Below are 23,226 nucleotides of genomic sequence, written 5' to 3'. Positions count from 1 at the left end.
TACTTTTATTTGCTTAATACTACTGTGTTTGTCATGATCCCATAAACATTTCATCGAGTTTATTGGTAAGATAAATGCATATGACTTCATTTATTTTCCTTCGTACTTCCAAGGCAGTGAGGGAGGTTCATTTATTGTCTTTATCATTGTCTCCTGCTCTTCCACCTTAAACTGTTGTTTTAACACAGGCTGCAGGGAAATTAAAGAATCAAGTTACCTTGACTTTGAAAGCAGCTATAGTTTTGACACCTCTCACCACCCACAACAAAGGATTTCTTTAGGTACGAGTTAGCTGCCAAGAAAGTTCCATCTCCTGCTCTCCAGAGTGTCAGTCTCAGGAACGATGGTCCATGGCACAGCGCACTGTTTCATTCTCCCTCTATGACCTTCAGCAGGAACAGAGTTAACCAACATGGTGTACTTCAAAATAACTCTAGCCCTTTATGTGTCTCTTCCCACAGAATTAGCAACACCAAGATCAGATCAAAGGAAGCAAGTATCACTTTTTACACTATTGTCACCTCCAAAGTAACAGTAATTTCACCTTCCTTGTTAAAGAAATCCCCCATAAAGTGGGAGGCAATGGGTGCCTGAAAAGAATAAAGTTAAACCTTTCTGCTCCCATTGTATATCTGCTGTCTCTGCTAGATGTATCTACAGTATCTTAAGAACCTGAATGGTGCCTTGCAATTCTAAGAACTTGCCTATATTTTGTCAGTGATATCAGTTGGTCTAATTAAAAACTTTGCCTTGCAGAATAGTGTATTTTAGGAGTGGTGTCTGAAGTCATGTCCTCTAGAAACAGCAAAACACATAGTCTCTTCAAAGGAATTTTTGAAATATGACAGCCAGTGGAGGCAGGAAAATGTACAGGGTATGAATAGATTTAATTGGTTGACCCACATCTCCCCCACATCCCTCATTTAAAAAGAAAGAAATAAAATTCTTTCTCAATAAATGTGGGCAGCTCCCCATATTTTTCTATTTTTGCATGAGTGTGGTTGAATTGTCAGGCACAAAAGCGGAAATGACAAATGAACCATCTTGCACCGAGAAAGTCTGACTTCTGAATGTTTCATAGAGGAATCTCTTTAGCTCTGACAGATGTGAAAGATATGGCATTGTTACTTCAGGAAAGAGAACTGATTCCTCTAGACAACACTATACCTAATAACTACGAAGAAAAGTTTTGCTATTTGTGCCTTAAACTAGCTTGAGATTATATAACCTTTTTGGGTAGCAACAGCATTTTTTCCAGCAGTTTCTTTAAAATTCTTACCTACAGAGAGCTTTTGATCACTAATAAATCACTTTTTAAATTTTGACATATTAACAAGGCTTTCATTAACACAGGAAAGTGACTGAACATAGACCAATAAGCTTGTAAAATCAATCCTATCTCTTGCAACACCGTCTCTGAGATAGATTTTTTCTTTATTTAAAATATACTAGGGAAATGACAGAAATAACTCTTGATTTATGTATCTGTAACAATGAGAGCATTTGCAGCAAGAGAAATTTGAAAATAAAAAATTTACCAAAATTTTAAAATCTGGGGGGTAGTTCTAGAAAAGTGGCACACGCTTTGCCACTAGAGACATACTCAATCTATTGTAGAGATACAAAATTCATTCATGTATCTTTGTTTTTTTTGCAGTGAATTTAGCCTTATCCCTGTTCCAATGCAACAAAACCTTCTGCTGTTTATTCCTCCTACAGACCACACAGCCAAATCCAGAGAAGGCTGAGTGACCCGTACCAAATCCTAGCTTAAATAATAGAAAGGAACTTCTAGTTCTTTACATTTACCTGCCTTGCAAGTGCCAGGGGAAGGAATTAGAGGGCTCAGAGATTCCAATCCGTGTTATACACAGGATACAGAAATTGAGTACAAGCACAAAATACACTTTTCATTTCACGAATCCCCTGAAAAGCACTAACCCAAGAAACAAAAAAAGGGAGGAGGAGGCAAGCTCACAGCCCATTTTCGAACTTCACGGTGCACAACTGACTCCTCCCCTCTTAGCCACATATCTACTGTATCACCACATCCAGCCAGGGACCTTGGTGTGTAAAATAGCTGAACGCTACCCTCAGGATGAGAGCAAGGCAGCTGCTGTGTGGAATTTGGAGTCTGTGTTTCATGTTCTGTCTTTTCTGCATCTTTCTTCACCAAACGACAGCTAAAAGAAAACTGAAGTTTGTGTCCGTAGTAAGTAGAGAGTTCATACGCAAATGGAACTTCTTCAAAACCTGTCACTTACTGCTCTTCTTGTAGTCTAGGGTAGTGGGGAGCGGGCACTTTTTGAATATTTTAGTGTTTCCTATATATTCACATTCACTATTGCATTGTACTAAAATATTCCTCGATTTTAAACAAGTTTTTATAATTTTGTCTCCTTTGTGCAGTCCTAGATGAACTTAACTTTCTGGATTGACAAAGAATGCTTTTTTTATAGTACTAAAAAAGCAATCACATTTTACAGTTTTTTAAATTGTTAAAGAGGATTTCATAAATAAATATCAACTGTGCAACAAACCTCACTGCCATGGAAGAGTTTCCACTTTTTCTAGTGGTTTAAGTGGATTAACATGCAAAATAAATTTCGTTATGTGAAACCCAAACAAGTGTACAATGGCATTGAATAAGCAACATAGAACCAGTGCTGTGAAACTAATTCTATTTGCAATGATTATGGTGTACCATTTGTTTGCAGGAAGCCTGAATCTTGTTCTGAACATTGCATGTGCTTGTAAATCACATATACTTTTTGTGCTGCGGTTTTCGATTTTATTTCTCCATACTTGGATTAAGAAATAAAAAAAAATCTAGTGTTAAAATTTAAAAATTATATGACATATCTATAAGAATTATGCTGGACAAGGAAAGAATTCATTGCAAGAATGAAAAATCTTGATGTATTTTTATAGATGTATCTTTTATCTGAAGTGAAATTCCAGAACAGGTTCAATGTATTCAGAGTAACAGTTTAGTCCATATTTAGATATTAGACAACACTTTCATCACCTCTTGTGATGAAAATGTTAACATGTGGCTTTATAAGGCTAATTTCTTCCAAGAAAAAGTGCTTCACAGCAATCAGCCACAGAAACTGTATCTAAAGCAGTAGTTTGGACTTTTTCCTTTTGAATTCCCAGTTAGTCCTACCAAAATATTTATGTTCTAGTATTTCTGGAAAATTACTTACATGTTTCTGTTTGTTTTCTGTTTATTTAATGTTGTGATCTACACATCCTAAAATATATAAAACCTCTTTAAAATATATTGAGATATTTAAAAGTTTTTATGGCTTTTGAGCTAATTACTTTTCAAATGCCAGGAAAAAAAGAAGAGTTACATTTGTCTAAATAAATCAAACAGGTATTGTAGCTATCTAGACCCAAGAAAAGCACCATGAATATGTTCAGCATCTGTCAGATACAGTACTTACTGTTATTGCATATTCTTTCTGAATACATTAATTATATTCATCACAAAACTCCCAGTAATGCGAAAGGAATTCCATCCATTTTATCAGGTATTTCGACATGGTGATCATACCCCACAGGAGTTTTTTCCAACCGACAAGCACAAAGAAGTTGCAAGGCAGCAGGGATATGGACAGCTTACCACGGTGAGTTTGCTTACCTGGGCCAATATACTGAAATATTGGAATGTGGTCTGTTGATATTTGTTTATTGTAAGTTTGTTTTCGCTTGGAAAAAGTCCATATTAATTGCCATACACAGGTCTCCAAAAGGACAACCAAAGAACTTACCAGGATGCTACATCTATGAGCAGTCGCTGATTTTAAATGATGCTGAGTCAGCCTGTTCTGGTCCAATATCAGCGTATGTTGAGCTGTCTGATTGCAGACTGGGGTCTTCTGGGAGCTGCCAGGCAATGATGACCACTGCAGTTCACCTGAGATGAAACACAGAGCTTTAACCATCAGTAGCATAAGGTGGTCTAAGCGCTCACAGACCACCCTCAATCTCTGCTGAGTAGGAGTCCTTCCTAGCTCATGAACTACTAAAATCAGTACTAGCAGAAACTTCTCTCATGCTATGCAGAGGGAAAGTTGATTTAAAGCTCAGCTATTTTAGTGCAGGCATTGGTGGAATTCAGCAGAGCTGAGCTTGCACACAAGTATCAGCTGATGGTGGTAATTAGCAGCAGATAAGGCACTGAAGAGTCCAGTTGCAAAAACTGAGTCTCTGCACTAATTGTAATTTGTATTAGCTGCCTCCTCTTGTGAATGGAGACAAGGGTGAACTCCTGTACTATCAAGCTATAAGGGAATATGGGGACACTAGGTGGTTTTAACCCTACTTCTGCTCTGCTCCCACCAACAGGACCCACTGTGTCTGTGCTTCATTCCTTTTTCCCCAAGATATGTTGTTTGGATGGAAAAATCCCCTAGTTATTTGCCCAGGATTCTGGGAACCAGGCAGCCTCACTGAAGTAGTTTAGATGTGTCAAAAGTCCGAATGTCCCAGATAAATGGCTATTGTGTATGTGTAGGTAGACTGTGAGGTATGTGTCTCTGTTAGGCTGCGTTAGAGTAAGTTCGCTCACACATCTTATGTCCAATGGGTCCAGCACAATGCACATGTTTCTCTGTTCTGGGGGAACCAGTCACTTGCAAGGTCTCCACCAAAATCAGAATAGAACAAGGTGCCTGAGGGGTTCCTCTTCCTCGCCATTCTTAGGAGACCAAACTGATCTCCAATGCAAGGTCAGGCCTGTTTCCTCTCATGTCACCTCCCTTGAAGAAGAAACAGGAGTAACAGACCAGCTTCCTATGCCTTAACTCAGCTGTGGCTCAATCATTCCACATATATGCTGTGCAAGTTCAGCACTACATGCCAGCTTGCTCCAGGGCACAGAAGGCTTCAAGGCCCAGGTGTCAGGATATAATAACACACATATTAAGCAAGTTGGGGCCAAGCGTATACCCTAGAAAACTGGATGCACAAGTCCAGCAACAGAAAAGGTGATCACATACGCACACTATGGGCCATGTCTGGCACTCTGGGTAAAGCCCTGAGTAACTTGGTCTGACCTCATAGCTGACTCGTGCTTTGAACAGGAGGTTGGACTAGAGACTTCCTGAGGTCCCTTTCAACCTGAATTATCCTATGATCCTATGACTTAGAAAAGGACTTTAGGAAGAAATAAATAATCGCCATACTTGAGATCCCAGTGCAGAGTAATGATTGCATGAGCAGAATGGAATATATTTCAATTTAGGCCAGGAAGCACCAGGTACAATTAAAAAGATGACAATATTGAGACCATTACAGAGACATTGCATGTGATTCTCATGTCATGTGTTTACAAAATTGTCTTGGTAAGTTGGAAAATGTTCAGCAAAGAGCTACTAAAATGCTGAAGTTGGAAAACCCATTTTGCTGTGAGAGTAGAGAATTGTCATCTATTTAGTTTAACGCAGAAATTAAGCAAGTGACTTGATTCCATCTTATTGATTACTATCTTACTGGGAATAAGATCTGTGATGGTAAAGAATGTGTCATTCAAAAGTATAACAAGAAAGTGGCTGAAAGCTGGGGACATAATCAGGCGAAAAACAAGAATCAAATGTTTCAGACTGTTGATAATAATTAACCATAACCATTGCAGGCTTGGAGGACTTTTACTTGAAGTCTTCTATTCAAGGTTTTCTGTTCTTCATGAAAAATAAGATCTTGCTTAAGCTAAAACTGTAGCCTCCATATGGAATCACTGTTGATATTCTACGGGATTCATATCCTGGACATGATTTCATGGACAGGTGGTTGCTCTGTCTGCACTCACAGTTAATCAGCTGTGAGCCAGCAATAGAGCAGAAACTAAACAGATGGTGTTGGGACATCTCTATGCCTGCTTTAAGTCACCCTGCCCCTCAGACAGTCTTACTAGCTTGGATAAAGATACACGTAGCTTTCCACGGAGCAAAACGCAAAACTGCATTCATCAGGAAGATATATCTAATTATTATCCAATAGTGTAAATGCAGCAACTTTACTGTTTTTTTCTCCTGTCTTCTTTTCTCCTTCACTTTCAAAAGGAAAAAGGTCATTTACCAAAATAATATGAAATATTATCTCATTCTTTGGTTGTAGCAATAGATGCATAGCACACTTCTTGAGCCTCTTACACTGTTCTGTTACTTCTACAGCTTGGCATACAGCAACAGTATGAGCTCGGCCAGTACATGCGGAGGAGATACTCTTATTTCCTGAGTGTTGTATACAAGCAGCGTGAGGCAAGTACTGGATCTGGGAGGGAAAATGTTTTTCGTGGATGTTAATGGGACTTCCTGAATGCATGCAAGTCTGAACCTGCTACAGTTGGGGGTAACTTAATACCCATTGAATTCAATGTAATTTCAAAGTACGCCTGAAACTGTGGCTCGACTTTTATTCAGGCTGATGGTTAAGTGAAAATCATGTGAAAGGTTTTTTAGGCTGTATATTGGGTTCAGATGCCTCACTGTTCTATGACAGAGTATCTGTGGCAGATATCTCCAATTCTACACTTCCATGAAGTGCAGGTACAGCTTAGTTTTCAGTTAGTGTCCAGCTGTTCAACGCATACACAATGTCCCACAGCCTAGATGGTGAAAGGGAGTTGTTCTTGTGTTTTCACTGGCACTCCTAAGGGAACTGCTACCATGTTGCAGCTCCCTTGTCCACCAAAATTTTACTCCAAGGCCCTATTCCAATTTTACTGTTTCTCCCTCCCCCTTCTTTCTCATGGTCCATCATCCCACTCTACTTTAATGTCATTTTCCCCAGCACAGTACCAGTACCATTCTTTCCTACTAAGAGTAAAAAACAGACAAACAGGAGAAATGACTTTCCAAAACTTTTCTTTTTTTTCTTGCTTCAGATTTATGTCCAAAGCACTGACTGTGATCACACGCTCATGAGTGCTGAGGCAAGTCTTGCCGGGCTGTACCCACCAACACAGGGCCAGATTTGGAACCCCAGAATCCTTTGGCAGCCAATTCCAGTTCACACGGTACCACTGTCACATGATAATGTGAGTATAAAGTAGGGGCATTTGCTTTCCCTTAATAATTAGTAAAATCCCTAGGATATGAGATGAAGCTGCAGGATAAAGGGCATGGTAAAGGCAATGAAAAGTACATGATGTTACAAGCATCGTGCAGAAAGGCCTAATAAGCTGAGTAGAAACATTGGTAAGAGTTTCCACAGGAATGGGCTTACATGTCACAGACCTGGAATTAAAAAAGGAAGAAAAAGAGAAGTCCTAGGTACAGAGAAAAAGAATTAACCTATAATGTGAGTAAACCACTACAGAAGTAGATTAATCCTATACTTATCACAAACATTACTTTCTTTGTGTGAGAAGAGGAAGCACACCTAGTCTCACTAGCGCTTCAACATATCTTAGTCCACAGCCAACGGAAAAGACAAAAGAATTATTCTGGGACTTTCATTACAGTGAAAATCAAGTCACAGGATTGTTTTTCATGCATTTTGAAGGTCAGCACATGCACTTTGAGGGTTGGTGAAAAAAGTAAAAGGGAAAAGGAAGGAGGACTCAGAGCTTTAAGAGCATGTTTAACGTCTTTATTGATGATCTTGATAAGGACATAGAGTGTATCATCAGTAAGTTTGCAGACAACATGAAGCTAAGCGGGAGTGTTGATCTGCATGAGGATAGGGAGGCTCTACAGAGAGACTTGGATAGATCGGATCGATGGGCCAATGCTAATGGAATGAGCTTCAACAAGGCCAAGTGCCAGGTCCTGCACTTGGGCCACAACAACCCCACGCATCGCTCCAGGCCTGGGGAAGTGTGGCTGGAGAGCTGCCTGGCAGAAAAGGACCTGGGGGTTCTAATTGAGAAGCAGCTCAATATGAGCCAGCAGCGTGCCCGGGTGGCCAAGAAAGCCAATGGCATCCTGGCTTGTATTAGAAATAGTGTGACCAGCAGAAGTAGGGAGGTGATTGTCCCCCTGTACTCGGCACTGGTGAGGCCACACCTTGAGTATTGTGTCCAGTTCTGGGCACCTCAATATGAGAGAGATATCGAGGTGCTGGAGCGAGTGCAGAGGAGGGCAACGAAGCTGGTGAAGGGCCTGGAGAATAAATCTTATGAGGAGCGATTGAAGGAGCTGGGACTGTTTAGTTTGAGGAAGAGGAGGCTGAGGGGAGACCCCATCGCTCTCTACAACTACGTGAAAGGACACTGTAGAGAGGTTGGTGCTGGTCTCTTCTCACAAGTAATTAGTGTTAGAACAAGAGGGAATGGCTTCAAGCTGCAACAGGGTAGGTTTAGACTGGACATTAGGAAAAAATTCTTCATGGAAAGAGTGGTCAGATACTGGAATAGGCTGCCCAGGGAGGTGGTGGAGTCACCATCCCTGAACGTGTTTAAGAGTCATTTAGATGTGGTGTTAGGGGATATGGTGTAAGGGAGAACTTTGTAGAGTGGGGTTGATGGTTGGACTCGATGATCCCAAGGGTCTTTTCCAACCTAAATGATTCTATGATTCTATGAGTTCATAGGGCAATGTATTACCTCATCTCCTTTCCTCAACTCCTCTCCTTGGAGCTGTAAGGAGTTGTGTGGATAGCCGGTCTGTGACCTGCATATACTTGTCCTAGAGGGGAAAGCTGGGCAGCTAAGTGGGGCTAGAGTTTCCTATTTGTGGTAAAAAGCTATGAAAGATCAGGAGTGTACAGCATGAGTCCCAGTTTGGGAGAGGAGGTTTGCACATGTGATGTAAGATACATTGTGTGGGCTTACAAGTCAAGTTAACACAGTCTGTGATGACAGGGGAATCAGGTTAAACAGAGACATGGAGTAATGTTTCTCACCTCGGGGTGATGAGAGCATGAAGATGGAAGATATGGAGATACGTGTCTTCCTGTTCATGCACACAGCCTGGCGTAGAGTCAGGGGCTGCTTCTGACACTGTCACAGATGGTGGTACCCCAGCAAACAGTCAGGAATACCTGGCCAGTACCAACACCACTAGCAAACTCAGCAAGCAGGTGCTATATTTCATTCACATCTAGGGGAGCAAGTTAAGTTTATTCAAACAAATCATAAAGTCATGAGCACATACACATTTTTCATACTTTTTTTCAACTATATATGTTTTAACTCTATTCATCTTTATTACATATGCAGGCTAAGCTTGAGACCACATATATCCTACTACCCAAAACAAGTGTCCATCATTTATGGGTAAAGTTATGGCTGTTCATGAACCTATGGTTATAATTCAGAAATACTTTCCTACCTTCTGGAATAGGTAGATTATATTTCTAAAAAGATCGAGGAACTGCTGTGAAGCTTTCCACACTAATTATCTCTTCAGGGCTCTCAAGTTCTTTTAAAAGTTCTTTTAAATGTGGGACTATATAGATAGACCTTTATTACTGTAAAAATGACAAAAAGAACATCAGAGAAAAACACTAAGAATATCTCAGTGTCAAATTTTGTTTTAACGTGTTTTTTTAAAATTTAAGACAAAAAACTTCAAACAAGAATAAAGTCAGCTTAGCTTAGGTAAATGAATTAACAAATTCCTAAATTATCCCATGTAACCTTTAACCTTCATATGTCTTGAAATAATGAAAGACAAAAATGGGTTACAGAAACTTCACAAGTTTCTATGATTTAGCTGGACTAAATGAAGCTGTGGTAAGTCCATTTCATACAGCTGAGTATGCACAAAGACTCCTATTGCAGCCCAGCTGCTGCATGGTAATTGGTTGCAAAAAGGTGGCGGTATGTTTAAAGGCAGACTGAACACAATGAGTCAAATCATCCCTGGGGAAGCCAAGCACACTGAGGGCTTGTGTTAGTCTTCTGTCAAGGGGTAAATTTCATCTTGTGTAAACGAACCTTTAACTTTGAACTACTGCAGCTATTACTCCCCTGAACATTTAAAGATTATTTTGTAAGTAGTCATCAGTATGACTCTTACAGTCCTGAAGATGAATATCCTTGAAAACTACATTCCCAGTTTATTTTTCAGCTGTCCTGACTAGTGCAGCCAATCAGAACAACAATCCTGCAAAGGTATATTGAATTGCGGAAGCAGCAGCACCTTGCCTAACTAATGTTTTGCAATTTTCTTTCCAGTTGCTATACTTACCTTTCTCACACTGCCCAAAATACAATGAGCTTCTGAGAGAAACCTTTGCAACACGGGATTTCCAAAGGCAATTCAAGCAGTACAGGGTAAAGTATTTTCAGTTCTGGAAATCTAATTAAAATGTACAATTATCTAACAGGTAGGCTGAAAAAATGGCAGTCAATATGCTCCTTCCGGATCTCTAATCGTCACAGTGGGTGTAGACAACATGCTCAAAAAACAATTACAACATGATAGATCCAGCTGGACTGGGCTATACCCATCAATTGAAAATTGCTAGTCATAGAAAAGATAAATTATTGACTACCTTGCAGAAAAACAGTCCACCCACCTTCTAGGAGAGCAGACAAAACAAAAACTCGTATCAAATCAGCACCAATACCTTTCAAATCACTTCAATACCTCTCTCTGTTTACTCTCATGTAAAGCAACTCCTCTGACGTCTCTGTGTAACACTCTGTATAATAGTTCAGATTCCTCTTCCACCACAAAACACTCACAGCTCAATTCCCCAGATTTTCTTTAACAGCCTCAGTGCTGTTACCTGTTCATGTCTCACACACAAAGTCTTGACTCGAGTGTTCACTTATGTTTTGTTCTTGCCTACTTTCTTCCTTTTCCACCATAAAAATCTTTGCTATGAGTATGTAATCACTTGTCTATTCTGCTGCAGCCACCTTCTTCACAGGTTTACTCAAAATGACACTATCAATCTCACCTGTTTTTCTATAATCTTTAACCCCTGACCTCTCTGCCCCTTCATGTAGTATTATATGCAAGTGAATCATAATTCACAGTTTTACCAAATTTACCCTTCTGCTCAGTACCAACATCAGAATCATTCTGTTTATCACACTTCCTTTAAGCACCTTTTGGATTTCTGACAGACTTCCTCATATAACTGTGTCCCTTTCTGACATTGCAAAGTGCAATGACTATCTTGTTTCTAAAAATTATGTACTAGTATGGCAGTGTGTAGAAATTGTGTAAAAAGGCCCTGTGCACTACAAGTTTGCTTTTTTTCATTCCAGCCATTTCTGAAGTTTTTAGCCACTCATACAGGATACCCGTTGAAGAAGCTGAACACTGAAAGAATTTGGAAGCTCTCTGACACTTTACAATATGAGGTAAATAATACAAAGAAAATTCCCAAGGTCCGATAGAAATACTTACACTTTCTCAAAACTGGTTTTAGCTCTTATTTGAACTGTTTGTAAGACACCAAAAAAGGGTAGCTCTGTGCTTCGCAACAGTTTTGAAGACTTTTTTCAGCTTCTTCCCCAGAAACCCTCACCTAACATCAAATTTGCAACTGAAAATCCTGTAAAGACACTATGACTGTGTGAGGCTGCCGTGGGTCATCTGCCACTATAAGGAACACAAAGCAATGGCCTACCAAATCCAATATGCTGTCAGTGACTGCGTGCAGAGAATTAGGCAAAAGCATACCTTTGGATAAAATTGTCTTGTTACATCTCCAAACACTATCACAGAGATAAACAGGAATAAAATTTGTTGTTGGCAAAGAAACATTAGCATCCTTCCACAAAGATTTTATGCAAGTTGTATAAGCAAGATAAGTCATAATTTGCATATGGACAGTGGTGGTCAGAGTATTTTCAGGAATTAAGCAGCCACTGGAATGACACAAATGGCTATTTGTACAAGCTTGGCAATCTGTTTTTAGCAAAGGAACCAGGCACATCACAAAGAAGCATGGATTTTATACCAAAAGGGATGCTGTAGTCCCCAGGTGTCATGGGTATCTGGGTCCCATGGTCTGGTACCTCTGACTGGGATTTGAAAAAAGTCCTGAGTGCCCCTAATTTAGCAATAAATTCCACTTCGTGTCACTTCAAAGTCTAGACTTACCTCAGCTGAAGCAAGTGAAAATTGAAGAGGTTTGTGTTAAGAATTTATTGTTGCAGGCAGCATTCGCTACAAATGCTTTAATGCATGATTATTTTTAAACTCAAATATTAATGATAAATTGGTCATCAATACTGAGAAATCCCCTAGAAAACTGAGGCAGTTTTAAGGTGGATTTCACAAGCAACATGTAATATTTGAGTGTGACGCTAATGAGTTTACCTCTGTCCTGCAGTTTCTGCAAAGCTCCAACTTTGGTCAAAGCAATCTTGACTGGGATGTTCGCCAGGGCCTTAAGTTAAATGATGTGTTAACTTGTTGGGACACATCACTATAATTTCAGTGAGGTCACCTTTCCGTATTTTCCAAATGCAGCACACAACTCAGGACCACAACTTTTTATTTCAATTGTTATTTCATACTGAGAAACCCATGTCACCAGAGAAACGTGCAAAATTGACAGCTCCCATCAGGTACCTAGCTAAATGCTGGAAGACCAAACCAATTAATTGGGCTTTCCTTCTAGCGTGTTAGATTTGATGAGCTTTGGTCTTTCATACTACTCAGTGAAGACTCTGGGGGTATCAATCTTCCATAAAAGCCACTCTCACCCTTTCAAGCATACAAAGAGAGCTTTCTTGAATAGCTTTTTAATGACAAGTAGTGAAACTACAGTAGCATGCATCTCTCTGTATTTGCTATTATTGGCTAAGTGTCATCTGACTTTCAGGTAATCTGGAGACTGAGATGCTTGCTTGCCTACAGCACTGTCTTAAATAGCATGCAACTAGCCAATTCTTTCCTCAAGACACAAATCACATTTGTTAAAAGAGAAAGTGATACATTGTGACCTGAGTTGGTTTAACCTAAGATGTTCTATTCTTTCGCTTGTTTAAACAAATCCTTTAGGTAGTTGGCATTTTCCTTAGAACTCATTACAAGAACGCTCCCTCTGGTGAGCTCAGTCCAATGGCTCACATTCACAGAGGTTACATTGAACTAAAGGAAAGACACCAAACTTGTTTAAACAGGAATTCGGGGTAGTGCAAACCAGGAGTGTTGAGCATATCTTTCCTTCTCACAGTTGTGACCATTAATATATCTTGGGCTGCGCCCCTAATCCATTCCACTTTAGCTTCAGGACTGCATCAGTATATGTCAGTATGAATTCCACCTATACGTCTAATCCCTATACATATACCTCATACTCTGGCACATCTGAACTACAGCTATACGTATTCCTACTTGCTCTCTGGATCTCACTTATACCTCACAGATGCCAGCCCTTAAAATCCTGACATTTATATAGGACTTGTCTCAGTAAAGATCTCAGATATATCTCAGTAGACAGCTGAAAGAGTCACAAAGTGAATTTTTTGTACCTTACAACTGCGTTAGCAATTGGCATAAATAATGCCAGTTTCTTTTTGCATAATAATTTTTAGTATAGTATTTCCTCTTCTTGTTGAACACTGCCCTTCAAATTTGTTTTAAGCAGTGTGATGCTATAAATAAGAATTCTGTAGCTGTCTAAGTGCAAAATACTGTCATTATTTAAAATAAAATATTATATTAAAATAAAAATTTTAAAGAGAAAATGTTACTTGAGTGAAACTTTCTGAATTTGTTCTGATAAGCATTTTGTGCCAGAACAAACAACATTCAGCAGTAGGAATCAGTGAGAAAATCACCATGTTTTCTTTCTTCACTGTAGGATATTAACAATTACACTTTACCTGTTTGGGCTACTCATGGTGTCAGGACCAAGCTGATAAAGCTCTCAGAATTGTTATTGCGGGCGGAATTCGGGTTCCACAGACAAATACAAAAATCTCGTTTGCAGGGAGGTAAGCCGAATTCTTACCCCATTTAAAACCAAGAGTAGAATAGGAAAGAAAAAAGGGTATATAATAAACAATGCTACCAATTCCATAGTAGAACTATGAAAGATGTCATGATGTGGATATTGGTGATCAGCACTGAAACATTTTGATTAATGGGAAGAGAGATGGTGAGGATATGAATCATGAATATCCTAATCCAACATTATAAGGGTGGTGCTGCTCTGGTTACACTATATAAGAAATCCAAAGAAATATACACATTCTTGCTGAACCGAATAAAGTCTGAATTTAATATAATCCACCATGCTTAACTTACTTAACAAAATATTATTTGTAATAATTTCTAGGATGGTAACTTTGTTGCCTAACAGTCTTCATATACTCTCCAATACTGAGATTACTAAAACGAGATTACTAAACTGCTTCTAAACTCAGCAAATAGTAGCTGAAATTTAAAAATAGTTTATACCTTTTTAATTACTCATTCTCCTCCATTCATCCACTGTCGCCCCTTGGGCCTCATTGTGGTTTTACATGGACACTGTACAGTCAGGCTCTGTGAGCTACAAGAACAAAACACATATAAGCACAGCCATTGATTTAATTCGTGTAGTTTGTCTTACAACTTTTCAGCAGTTAACATTAACAAAATACAGACAACCACACAATTTAAGAAGGCCCAGAGTCCAAAGGATGTGCTCTTTCTTCTTCTCTAGAAATCAGGAAGTCAATGGAGTTACACACACGAGAGGGTAGTATTCATTACTGTGCTCTTCTAGCGCTGTTCTGCTGGCACAAAGCAGCTGTGAATGCACTGTGGGAAGCTGTTGAGGCTATTAGGGATCCCCAAAACATTTTAAGCAGAAGCAAAATAGGCCCACTGTTCATGTAAAATATAGTATCAGAATTAGCCAGGGCACTCGGCACAAATTACCTATAAAGTCAATTGAATAAATGTGGTGCATTTAAAGACAGATTGTGTTAAAACAGTAACAAGTGATACAGATGTTAACGCAAGCATCCCTTGCATTGTCATTGCTTCTCCATTTTCTTTCAGGTATTCTTTTAAAAACTATTCTAAAGCATATCTCAGGCGCTAGAAAGCCTTCACACCTGCAAAAAATGGTTATGTATTCTGCGGTGAGTCCCTTCTGTTTCTTTTATGCTCCCTTTCTGCAGTTATTAAACGCAGTGAAAGCTATGAAACTTTATTTCCTTCATGAAATACATCTACAGGCATTTTTTATTTGGTTAACCTTAAATATCATTGGATGATTTTCATTCTTTAATGAACAGGTACTACTTTAAAACTTGCAGCATTCTGTTTTCCACCTGATGTCATGGCTTGTTTCATTGCAATATTGTTTTGATTGAGCAAAGAACTGGAAAAACCATGCCTCATGTTTAATTAAACCTCTATCACAAAGACAATTTAGAAACAAACCTACAAACTTCCTGCTCCCTGCATCTTTTTCAGATGCGAAAAGAAAAAAAAAAAGGAAAATTAAGTTAAAGTCAGTTATTTTAGAAGTTCTTATGGCAGCAATTACTCAACTGTGTCTTTATACTTTTGGTTAGAATGTGCAAACACTGTCCTTGGAAAAGGAATTTTTTTGATTGTTCTCGGTAAAAAACTATTTCTAAACCGCAGTTAGATTACGGCCTATCAGGTATATAACAGCCAAAGAGCTTACTGAGCTGATCTCGAATACTGTTTACATACAACATCATAAGTTCATTTAAAAGAAGTTTTAACAGCTCCTACTAACTTTGATAGGAACTGCAAGTGACTAAGATTTCTTAAATATTTATATACATGTCTACTTTATACATGCAGCATTTCAGTTTTTACAGCCATAAAAGGACAGTATTTGCTCAAGGTTGCAGAGGGCAGAGTGTAAGTACTAATGAGGCCACACAAGTAATGTTGACAGATAACGTGCCGGACATATTGTTAAATAACAGGTACGTGGAATCATTTTCAATAGGCCTTTACTTAAAGGTTTCTTGTATTTACAGCATGCAGCCACCATTGCTGCCTTACAGATGGCACTGAATGTCTTCAATGGGAAATTGCCTCCTTACAGTGCCTGTCATTTTTTTGAACTTTACCAGGAAAAAAATGGGCAAGTATTGCAAGTTGTACTGTTAACATATTCTTTTTCTAAAAAGCAATTTACTGATACCCCAGACAAATTAAACTAGATACACAAAGTTCACTACACAGGAAAAGATTATAAATTGATTTCAATTATTATAATTGGACTCATTTTTGCAGTTATTGACAGTATCAGAATCACAGCACTGCAGACTGAAAACCCTCTATATATTGCTTCATCACAGTTACGAGAGGTTTTACTCTACCCTTTTTATCTATTTAATTCTTTGACTCTCTCTGCCAAGAAAGAAAACTACATGCAAATTGGTGCTGACCTGCTGATCTATCATTTAAAAAGATCTCAATGATACGTATTAATAGCCAGACAAATAAGCTGGCTAAAAGTTTGTCCTGAAGTATAATCACTACAATGTGGAAAGGCTGTATGGTTCTGCATACCTAACTTTATTTTGACCCTTCTGTATTTTGAAACAGGCAATACACCATAGAAATGTACTATCGGAACAACACTTTGAGAGATCCTCACCCCCTCACTCTCCCTGGCTGCAAATTTCGCTGTCCACTGGAGAGATTTACTCAGTTGGTCTCCCCTGTCCTAGTACACCATTGGACAAAAGAATGTAGGATGTAGGACATAAGAAGAGGTAAGTTAAGTGCTTTGGGCACAAGTATCCAAAAGTAAAGTCAAGATTACATCTTCTGCCAATAGCTCATTTGAAGTAACAATCATTTTCATAAGGTTCTGGTCTGAAATGAAAAATACTCAGATGCAGTAAGACAGATTGTACCCATGGGCATAATTTCTACTGCATTGATCCATTTATCTATTCCAGCCCAACTTTCTGGTGAAATGGAATCAAGGCTGATTAGACTTTAGGGTACTATTTTTCACGTTTTTTTTTTGTTTTAGTACAGTCAAAAAGACCTTCAGTTACTGAGCAAGCAGATACAAAGGCACTGAATTATAACAATTCACCTTATCTTCTCTAACTGTAGAGTATTTGTCCGAGATGATTAACAACATTATGCATTCCCTTGATTTTAGAAGACATTCAGACAACAAAACACATGAGTATGGAAAACTGGTACTTACCCGTATGTCAAACATACACAGACACACATTGGCATACTAACACATTCCCTAGTAGGTTGTCTGTATCTCCATATTAGGATGTCTAAAATTCCATTTCGACCACTGATGATATTTATGTTTGCAGAAAGAGGGAACATGAAGGCAGAGAACTACATTGTCTCTCCTGTATCTAGCTCTATATTCCTTAAGGGAGAAGAAAAGCAAACAGCCGCCCTGCTTTTTTCACAATCGAATGTTGTACCTAACATTTTAAGAATCCCATATGGCTTTCTGAATCACTGTTTGAAATGTCAAGAGACGAGAAGAATGCGGGCCATCCAACTCACCTGGTTGCAAATTATTTCCTGTTAAATATCTTGAATCCATGAACAGAGTGGAAATAGTTTATCCAGAATGAATGAATAATTAGCAACTAATGATTCACTAAATACATTTCTTGACTGTATTCATTGCTCACAAATTCCTAGGAAACATATTAGGAAATTAACAAATTTAATTGCAGAAGGTAATTTGTCAAGGAGAGAGGGACGTTGGTTCTGATGATTTTTTTGGCCAAGCAACTAGTACAGTCATGGGAGATAGTGGTAAATACTTCATGTTTATACCGTGGTGCTTAGTAATCTAAGTTTCGTGGATATTAGTTCCCCTCCTTCACAAAGCAAACTGTGTAACTGACCGCGTAAATAAACAAAAAAATTATCTACCATATAATAAAAAATTTGGCCTTAATAAAGACACAAATATTTAGCCTTTAAGTTCAACACAAAAGCTGCACATTGTTTCAGTTCTCAAATTTTGCTTAAGTAGAAGTTAGATGGTGTTCAGGCATTTTACACCAAGTCAAGCATCACTGTTCATGACTGCCTTCGTTAGTAATCCTGAGCGCTGAATACACATGGACCACAAAAGAGATTACAGCCAAAGCTCCAATCAAAATATTTGCCATATTGTCGTACCAAAATCTGGCACTTTCCATTATTTTACCCTGGTTCAGAATGGTTCCATCTCAGTAACTATTGGGACCATATCCTAACTTTGAGGCTCATAACTGATTTTCTGCAGGCAGAAGTTTCAAACTCTCTGCTGTGCATGAGTGGCATTTGGGGAAAAGCCAAGGCACTCTGCCCCACAGCCCACACAGTACAGAAGGCTGGCAGAGGGACTGCACTGTGCTAAACCACTGTGCATTACCAATTCCCAGTGAATGCAGATAGGCTGGAACAGCTGATCCTTAACACCAGGAAGCTAAATCAAGCTGATGAGTGATGCAAAGAATTTACAGGTCACATTTACACCTAACATACACAGCTGCAACATCACTGATTTCAGCTGTTCTCAGCTTCTTCAAAAATAATCTCAAATATTGTCCTTTGCTACTGCATATGTTAATATTTTGATTATACATGCATCAGAGCATTTGATGAATAAAAGCCCATAAATGTGGGGTTTTTGCAACAAAACCCAGGAGTGTGACAGAGCTCAAAAATTTACTTTACACAGCTATTGTCCATAGAGACACCATTCACAAACATAGAGCTGTTTCCAGAAAATGTATAATTGAAGTTTCACGGAGAGGGCTTCTGTCTCAGTACAGGGAAATACAGAGGTTAGGCAAGTATTGCTATTATAGGTCACACAAGAGAGTAGCAGTATTTGAGGTTGGTATAAATCAATGTGGTTCCTCCATATTATGATGACCACAGCGTGGAACATAGGAGGTGAAGACAGCTTAGCATATTTGGGAGGGAGATAAAATATTTCTCTGTGCTCTTCTGGCTGCTCAGGAAGGTTTCATTGTGGATTGGCTTACCATTTCAACAGATTTTTCCTAATTCCATCACAATTTGTTACTCTTCTTCACTTAGTCTAAGCTACCCACTTGTTGAGGTACTATTAACAGATTTGTTTTCGGAGAATGAGGCCATATGCTAAGAACAATTCTCTCTTTACATCTTACCTTTAGGTGTTCCCTCCATGATCTTCAGTGTGATCAGCTTTATGAAACCACTCCTCCCACGCTGTGATGTGACTACAGTCTAACATTTCTCATTAACTTCCATCAGCATGACCAACAGACTCCTGATTTCTATCAAAAGAAAATATTCTTTAGTAAAACAAATCAAAATTATAGAAAGCGGTGACTTCTCCTTCATGAACATTCGCTTTATTTTATCAAGTGGTAAAACCCAAGTGCAATATGAAACCAGAGTAATTTTTCAAGATCTATTCATTCCAAAGGGACTTTGGCAGAACTCATTCAAGAATGAAATTGTAGTTATATTGATTTGAACGGCTGTAGCCTTAATTTACAGCAAAATTGGAAAACACCTCTGAAGGAGTCTTGCCCTTTTTTGAAGAATGAGACAAGGACTTCCAGAACTGGTCAGGGAAGTGGTGCTTCAAAAGGAGTCCCCAAAAGGACGAGTCATTCCAGTGTCCTTATACTTTATTTTATTCAAGAAATAATGAAGCTTTTTATACAAACATCCCAGAAGCTACAAAAATGAAGCTAATGGCTGTTCACTTACCTAAGAGATGTCTTTCTTTTTCTTTTCTCCGTCTTATACCTGCTCAAATATCCCACCTCTATACAGAAGGAAGGTGAGACTTACGGGAAGAATGTGCCATGGATCTAGACCTAAGAGAAGCCTACAAACAGCCAGGCTGGCTACCATGAATACCTGGCAGGCAATAATTGGCTGACCCAACAAGGCTTTCAGCTATTGAGCCATTCTGTCTCTTTCCAAAAAGACAGTAAGGCCAAGTGTCAATTTCAAAAGAAAAATCATTTGTAGTTTCAAATAGCTTTTCAAACACCTTCCTTTTGTTATGTTACCTTGCTAGTATACTCTGATCTAATCATATAAAGTCTGTGCTTCAAGGAACTCTGTAAGTCCATGCTGTTCTTGACATTAACAACAAAAAGATCCTACTGGCAACACAAAATAAAAAAATCCAGAGTTACAAGCTAATTAAAACATGCATAACGTGCTGGGCAATCCTTCACTAGTTACATTTTCTAATATTGCTATTGCGAAAACAGTTCATGTTCTTCCTACAGAAGTTGTACCAGAACAATCAGATACAACTAACTTCTGAAAATAGTGGACACTCCTTTGCTTGAAGAAGTAGGTTTTTTTTTTATTTTCTCACAGCAGATAGATAGGACCTTTGTCAACAGCCTTGTTGCCTGAAGGTCATTTCAAAGAGAACAGGAGTAACAGATGAGATGCGGAAAATTTTTACGTTCTAGCTTCCTTTCCTTGGACCAGGTTTTTAAAATGGATGCTAAGCCTATGAAATGTATATTCCTTTTTAGAACTACATCATAAGCAGATAACTGCTACTCCATAAGCTACAAAAGAATAAGAAGATCCTTTTCCCCTCTAGCAAGAATATGTTTCAGAATTCTCACTGTAAAAGCCCATTTTCTTCTCAGCAGGGCCCAAGCAACAATTCCTGTGCTTCCTAAGCTAACATAGGAAACACAGTTCAGCAAGAAGAGTTGTAGTTAGATTTCACAGCAAAGAAGTTCAAACACATAGATAAAAATAAATTATTCCCTCCAGTGAAAAAATGCGACCCCTTTTACCATAGCATCCAAGCAAGGGTAAAAATGTTTTCTAACAGCATGAGACAAACAGATCTAGCTGCTTCTTAATGCAAAGAACAAGCTTGGTTTTTTTAAATTACCTTAACGTTCATAATGGACACCTACAGAAAGCCTTCCTAGATCTGACAGACCTCATGGGAGAGTTAGTGCAAGCTGTTTAAATGATTAATCTCAAAACCACACAGCTGATCATCGCAACTCCCTTAACAAGAAGTCATTGCTAAAAGAAAACAAATAGAGTGGAAAATGTAAGGCTCCATCTTTATCAGCATTAGACTACTAACAAGATTGTGGCCTTGGCTACCAAAACCAAATTTCTAGGCATCCTCTTCTATTCTGAACCTGTTACTATTTCTCCTTTTTCTGAACCTGTGCCAGCTTGAGTTGCTTTTAATGTTTTTCTTGCCAGATGTTAGCAGGGGAAGTTCAAGAGCTGTAAATGTGGTCTCATTCTTCTCCTTTCAAAGGCAAGGGTAACTTTTCTGCTGGTTTCCTAGATTGAACAAGGCTCACATAGAAAATGCAATACAGAGCTGAGACATTCTTCGTGACTCTCTTTAGCCTCCAGTTCTCAGTTTCTCCCCCTCTTCCTCATCCAAATCCATCTCAAAAATTTTCAGAACTGCACGAAGACCCTTCTTCTGTCCCACAGATTTGTCTGATACAGGGGCCCATGGAGCTGGACTCTAGCCTCAGGACTTCAGTTCAGCTATGGAAGTGCCTCCCAGCTGAGTCCTCTCCTCAATGAACACCAATAGAAGGTCCTCCTTTTCCATCAGGTCATCAGTCTATGTTTTCTTCCCTGCTACATGCCCCAGTGAATGTACCCTGAACCTTCTGATTTCTGTTGAGCAAAATTAAACCTCAAATTTAATTTCCAAATTAAGATATTTCTAAATCATTTTATTCTCCTCTTCCCTATTCAACAGAAACCCCATCACACACATTCTTTACAATATATTTTGTTCTTCTATAGGACTATCACTACATAAACACAGTAAAGAAAACTTACTTTATACCTTGCTTACTCCAAGGAAAAATAAATATCAGTGTTCATAAAGGCTGAAACACTGAGCCCAGATCTTGTTGTATGAATATAAATTGGGGATGTCAGTGAATGAATAATAAAACACTCTAAATGATGTTTTTCTAGAGCTGCACCAGCTGACTCCATTTGAAAAATCTGTCCCATAGTCTTTTGCAGGTGTGAAATCATAAACAGTTTAATTTCAGTTCCTCTTAAAGAAGAAATGAACAAAAAATTACAGTTCAGCTTCGGATTTAGAATGTAAAGGAAAAGATGGGGGGGGTTTATATCATGTTGTAAAAGCAGGTTCACATGAAAATGCAATTCCCTCCCTTCTTTCACAAACAATGCATAGACAGTCAAGTCATATTTTAAAGAAGACTTGCTACAATACAATAACCTGAATAGTCACAGATGCTGTAATATAGATGAGATGTTGCTTGTGATGTTCATTATTTTTCCTGTCATACACTGAAACAATGTCAGCAAGATGGGGAATGAACAACAGAAAAGCAACAGTAATTTTGTGCTGCCTGCGAAATGTGGCACTGGACTGCCTGGACTATAATTTTCATTATTTTCAACACCTCCTGTTCTCTTTGTGTTATTTATTGAGCTGAGTGACTACCAAAAAAAAAAAAAAGAAAAAAACAAACTCCACATAATTCACAAATATGGATCAAATTCATTGACTAATTTTGATTCGTTTCACGGGAGTGTTACAAGTAGGTGTACCTTCTTTGTACATAGGGTGATGTGGCAGACACAAGTTCAAATCCCTCCTCTACCAAAAGGATCTGCCTCTACATCTTCCAGAAAATCACCAGCTGGCTGCAGAGTTTCAGAGGGGAAAGTGAAGATGAATCGTGGTTTATGCCCTTTTCTCACTGCTGTTCACTCTGTTTTGTTCGCTCTCCTGGCAGGCAAATTAGGATTCCTATGTCTCAGGCAAACATCTTTATCATAAGGCCAGAAAGAAATTCTCTGAGTGCCCCATAGTCAGGAGAATGTCACAAATTTGGGACAAACTAAGAAATTATTAGAAGACACTGAGTAGACACTTTCTTCCCCCTGCCTGCCTTAGAACAGTAACTTTGTGCTTAGGGCATTTTATCCTGTAGTGCAAGATACAGGTTCATGTCCTGTCACCACCCTATGTTAATTCTTCCTGTGTCACAAATGAACTCCTTTCTGCCTTCCCACTCCCCACAACTGGGTGAAATCACCCCAACATGGGACTGCGAGACAGCCTTTTGCTTTTGTCAATTAAATTGTGCTTGGAAAATGTGTCACTTTCTTTATGGAAACCAAAATGTTTCTTTTCTTTCCCTTTGTCAGCTGAAAAAAAGCTTGAAAAAAAAAATGATTGCAGATAAATCCAAACTAGGCTAAGCGCTGATCTGCAAATTCAGTCAGTGACAGAAGCTGAGCTGTGTCCCCATGTGAGCAGCCTGGTTCACGAGTGCAGGCAGCACTTCCATATCTGGCTGCCTTGACTGCAATGACTTCCATCCTT

General features: G+C 38.8%; 1 protein-coding gene across 1 annotated transcript; it reads left to right on the top strand.

Annotated features, from left to right (window-relative positions):
- Window positions 1–2,098: 2,098 nt before the first annotated feature.
- On the top strand, window positions 2,099–16,608 carry LOC128905527 (prostatic acid phosphatase-like). Its single transcript, XM_054191740.1, has 10 exons — window positions 2,099–2,212; window positions 3,540–3,635; window positions 6,183–6,269; window positions 6,896–7,048; window positions 10,133–10,231; window positions 11,177–11,272; window positions 13,729–13,861; window positions 14,916–14,998; window positions 15,878–15,984; window positions 16,452–16,608. Exons 1-10 carry the CDS (start codon window positions 2,099–2,101, stop codon window positions 16,606–16,608), a joined length of 1,125 nt encoding a protein of 374 aa, XP_054047715.1.
- Window positions 16,609–23,226: the final 6,618 nt, after the last annotated feature.

Source organism: Rissa tridactyla, chromosome 2 (assembly GCF_028500815.1).
Source record: "Rissa tridactyla isolate bRisTri1 chromosome 2, bRisTri1.patW.cur.20221130, whole genome shotgun sequence".
Taxonomy (NCBI): Eukaryota; Metazoa; Chordata; class Aves; order Charadriiformes; family Laridae; genus Rissa; species Rissa tridactyla.
Note: the sequence above shows the minus strand (reverse complement) of the source record. Positions and strands in the feature narration are given on the sequence as shown.

Coding starts and splice junctions, on each gene's coding strand:
- LOC128905527 (XM_054191740.1), top strand. CDS start 2,099: ATGAGAGCAAGGCAGCTGCTGTGTGGAATTTGGAGTCTGTGTTTCATG. Junction 2,213..3,539: donor AACTGAAGTTTGTGTCCGTA/GTAAGTAGAGAG, acceptor CCATTTTATCAG/GTATTTCGACATGGTGATCA. Junction 10,232..11,176: donor GGCAATTCAAGCAGTACAGG/GTAAAGTATTTT, acceptor TTTTCATTCCAG/CCATTTCTGAAGTTTTTAGC.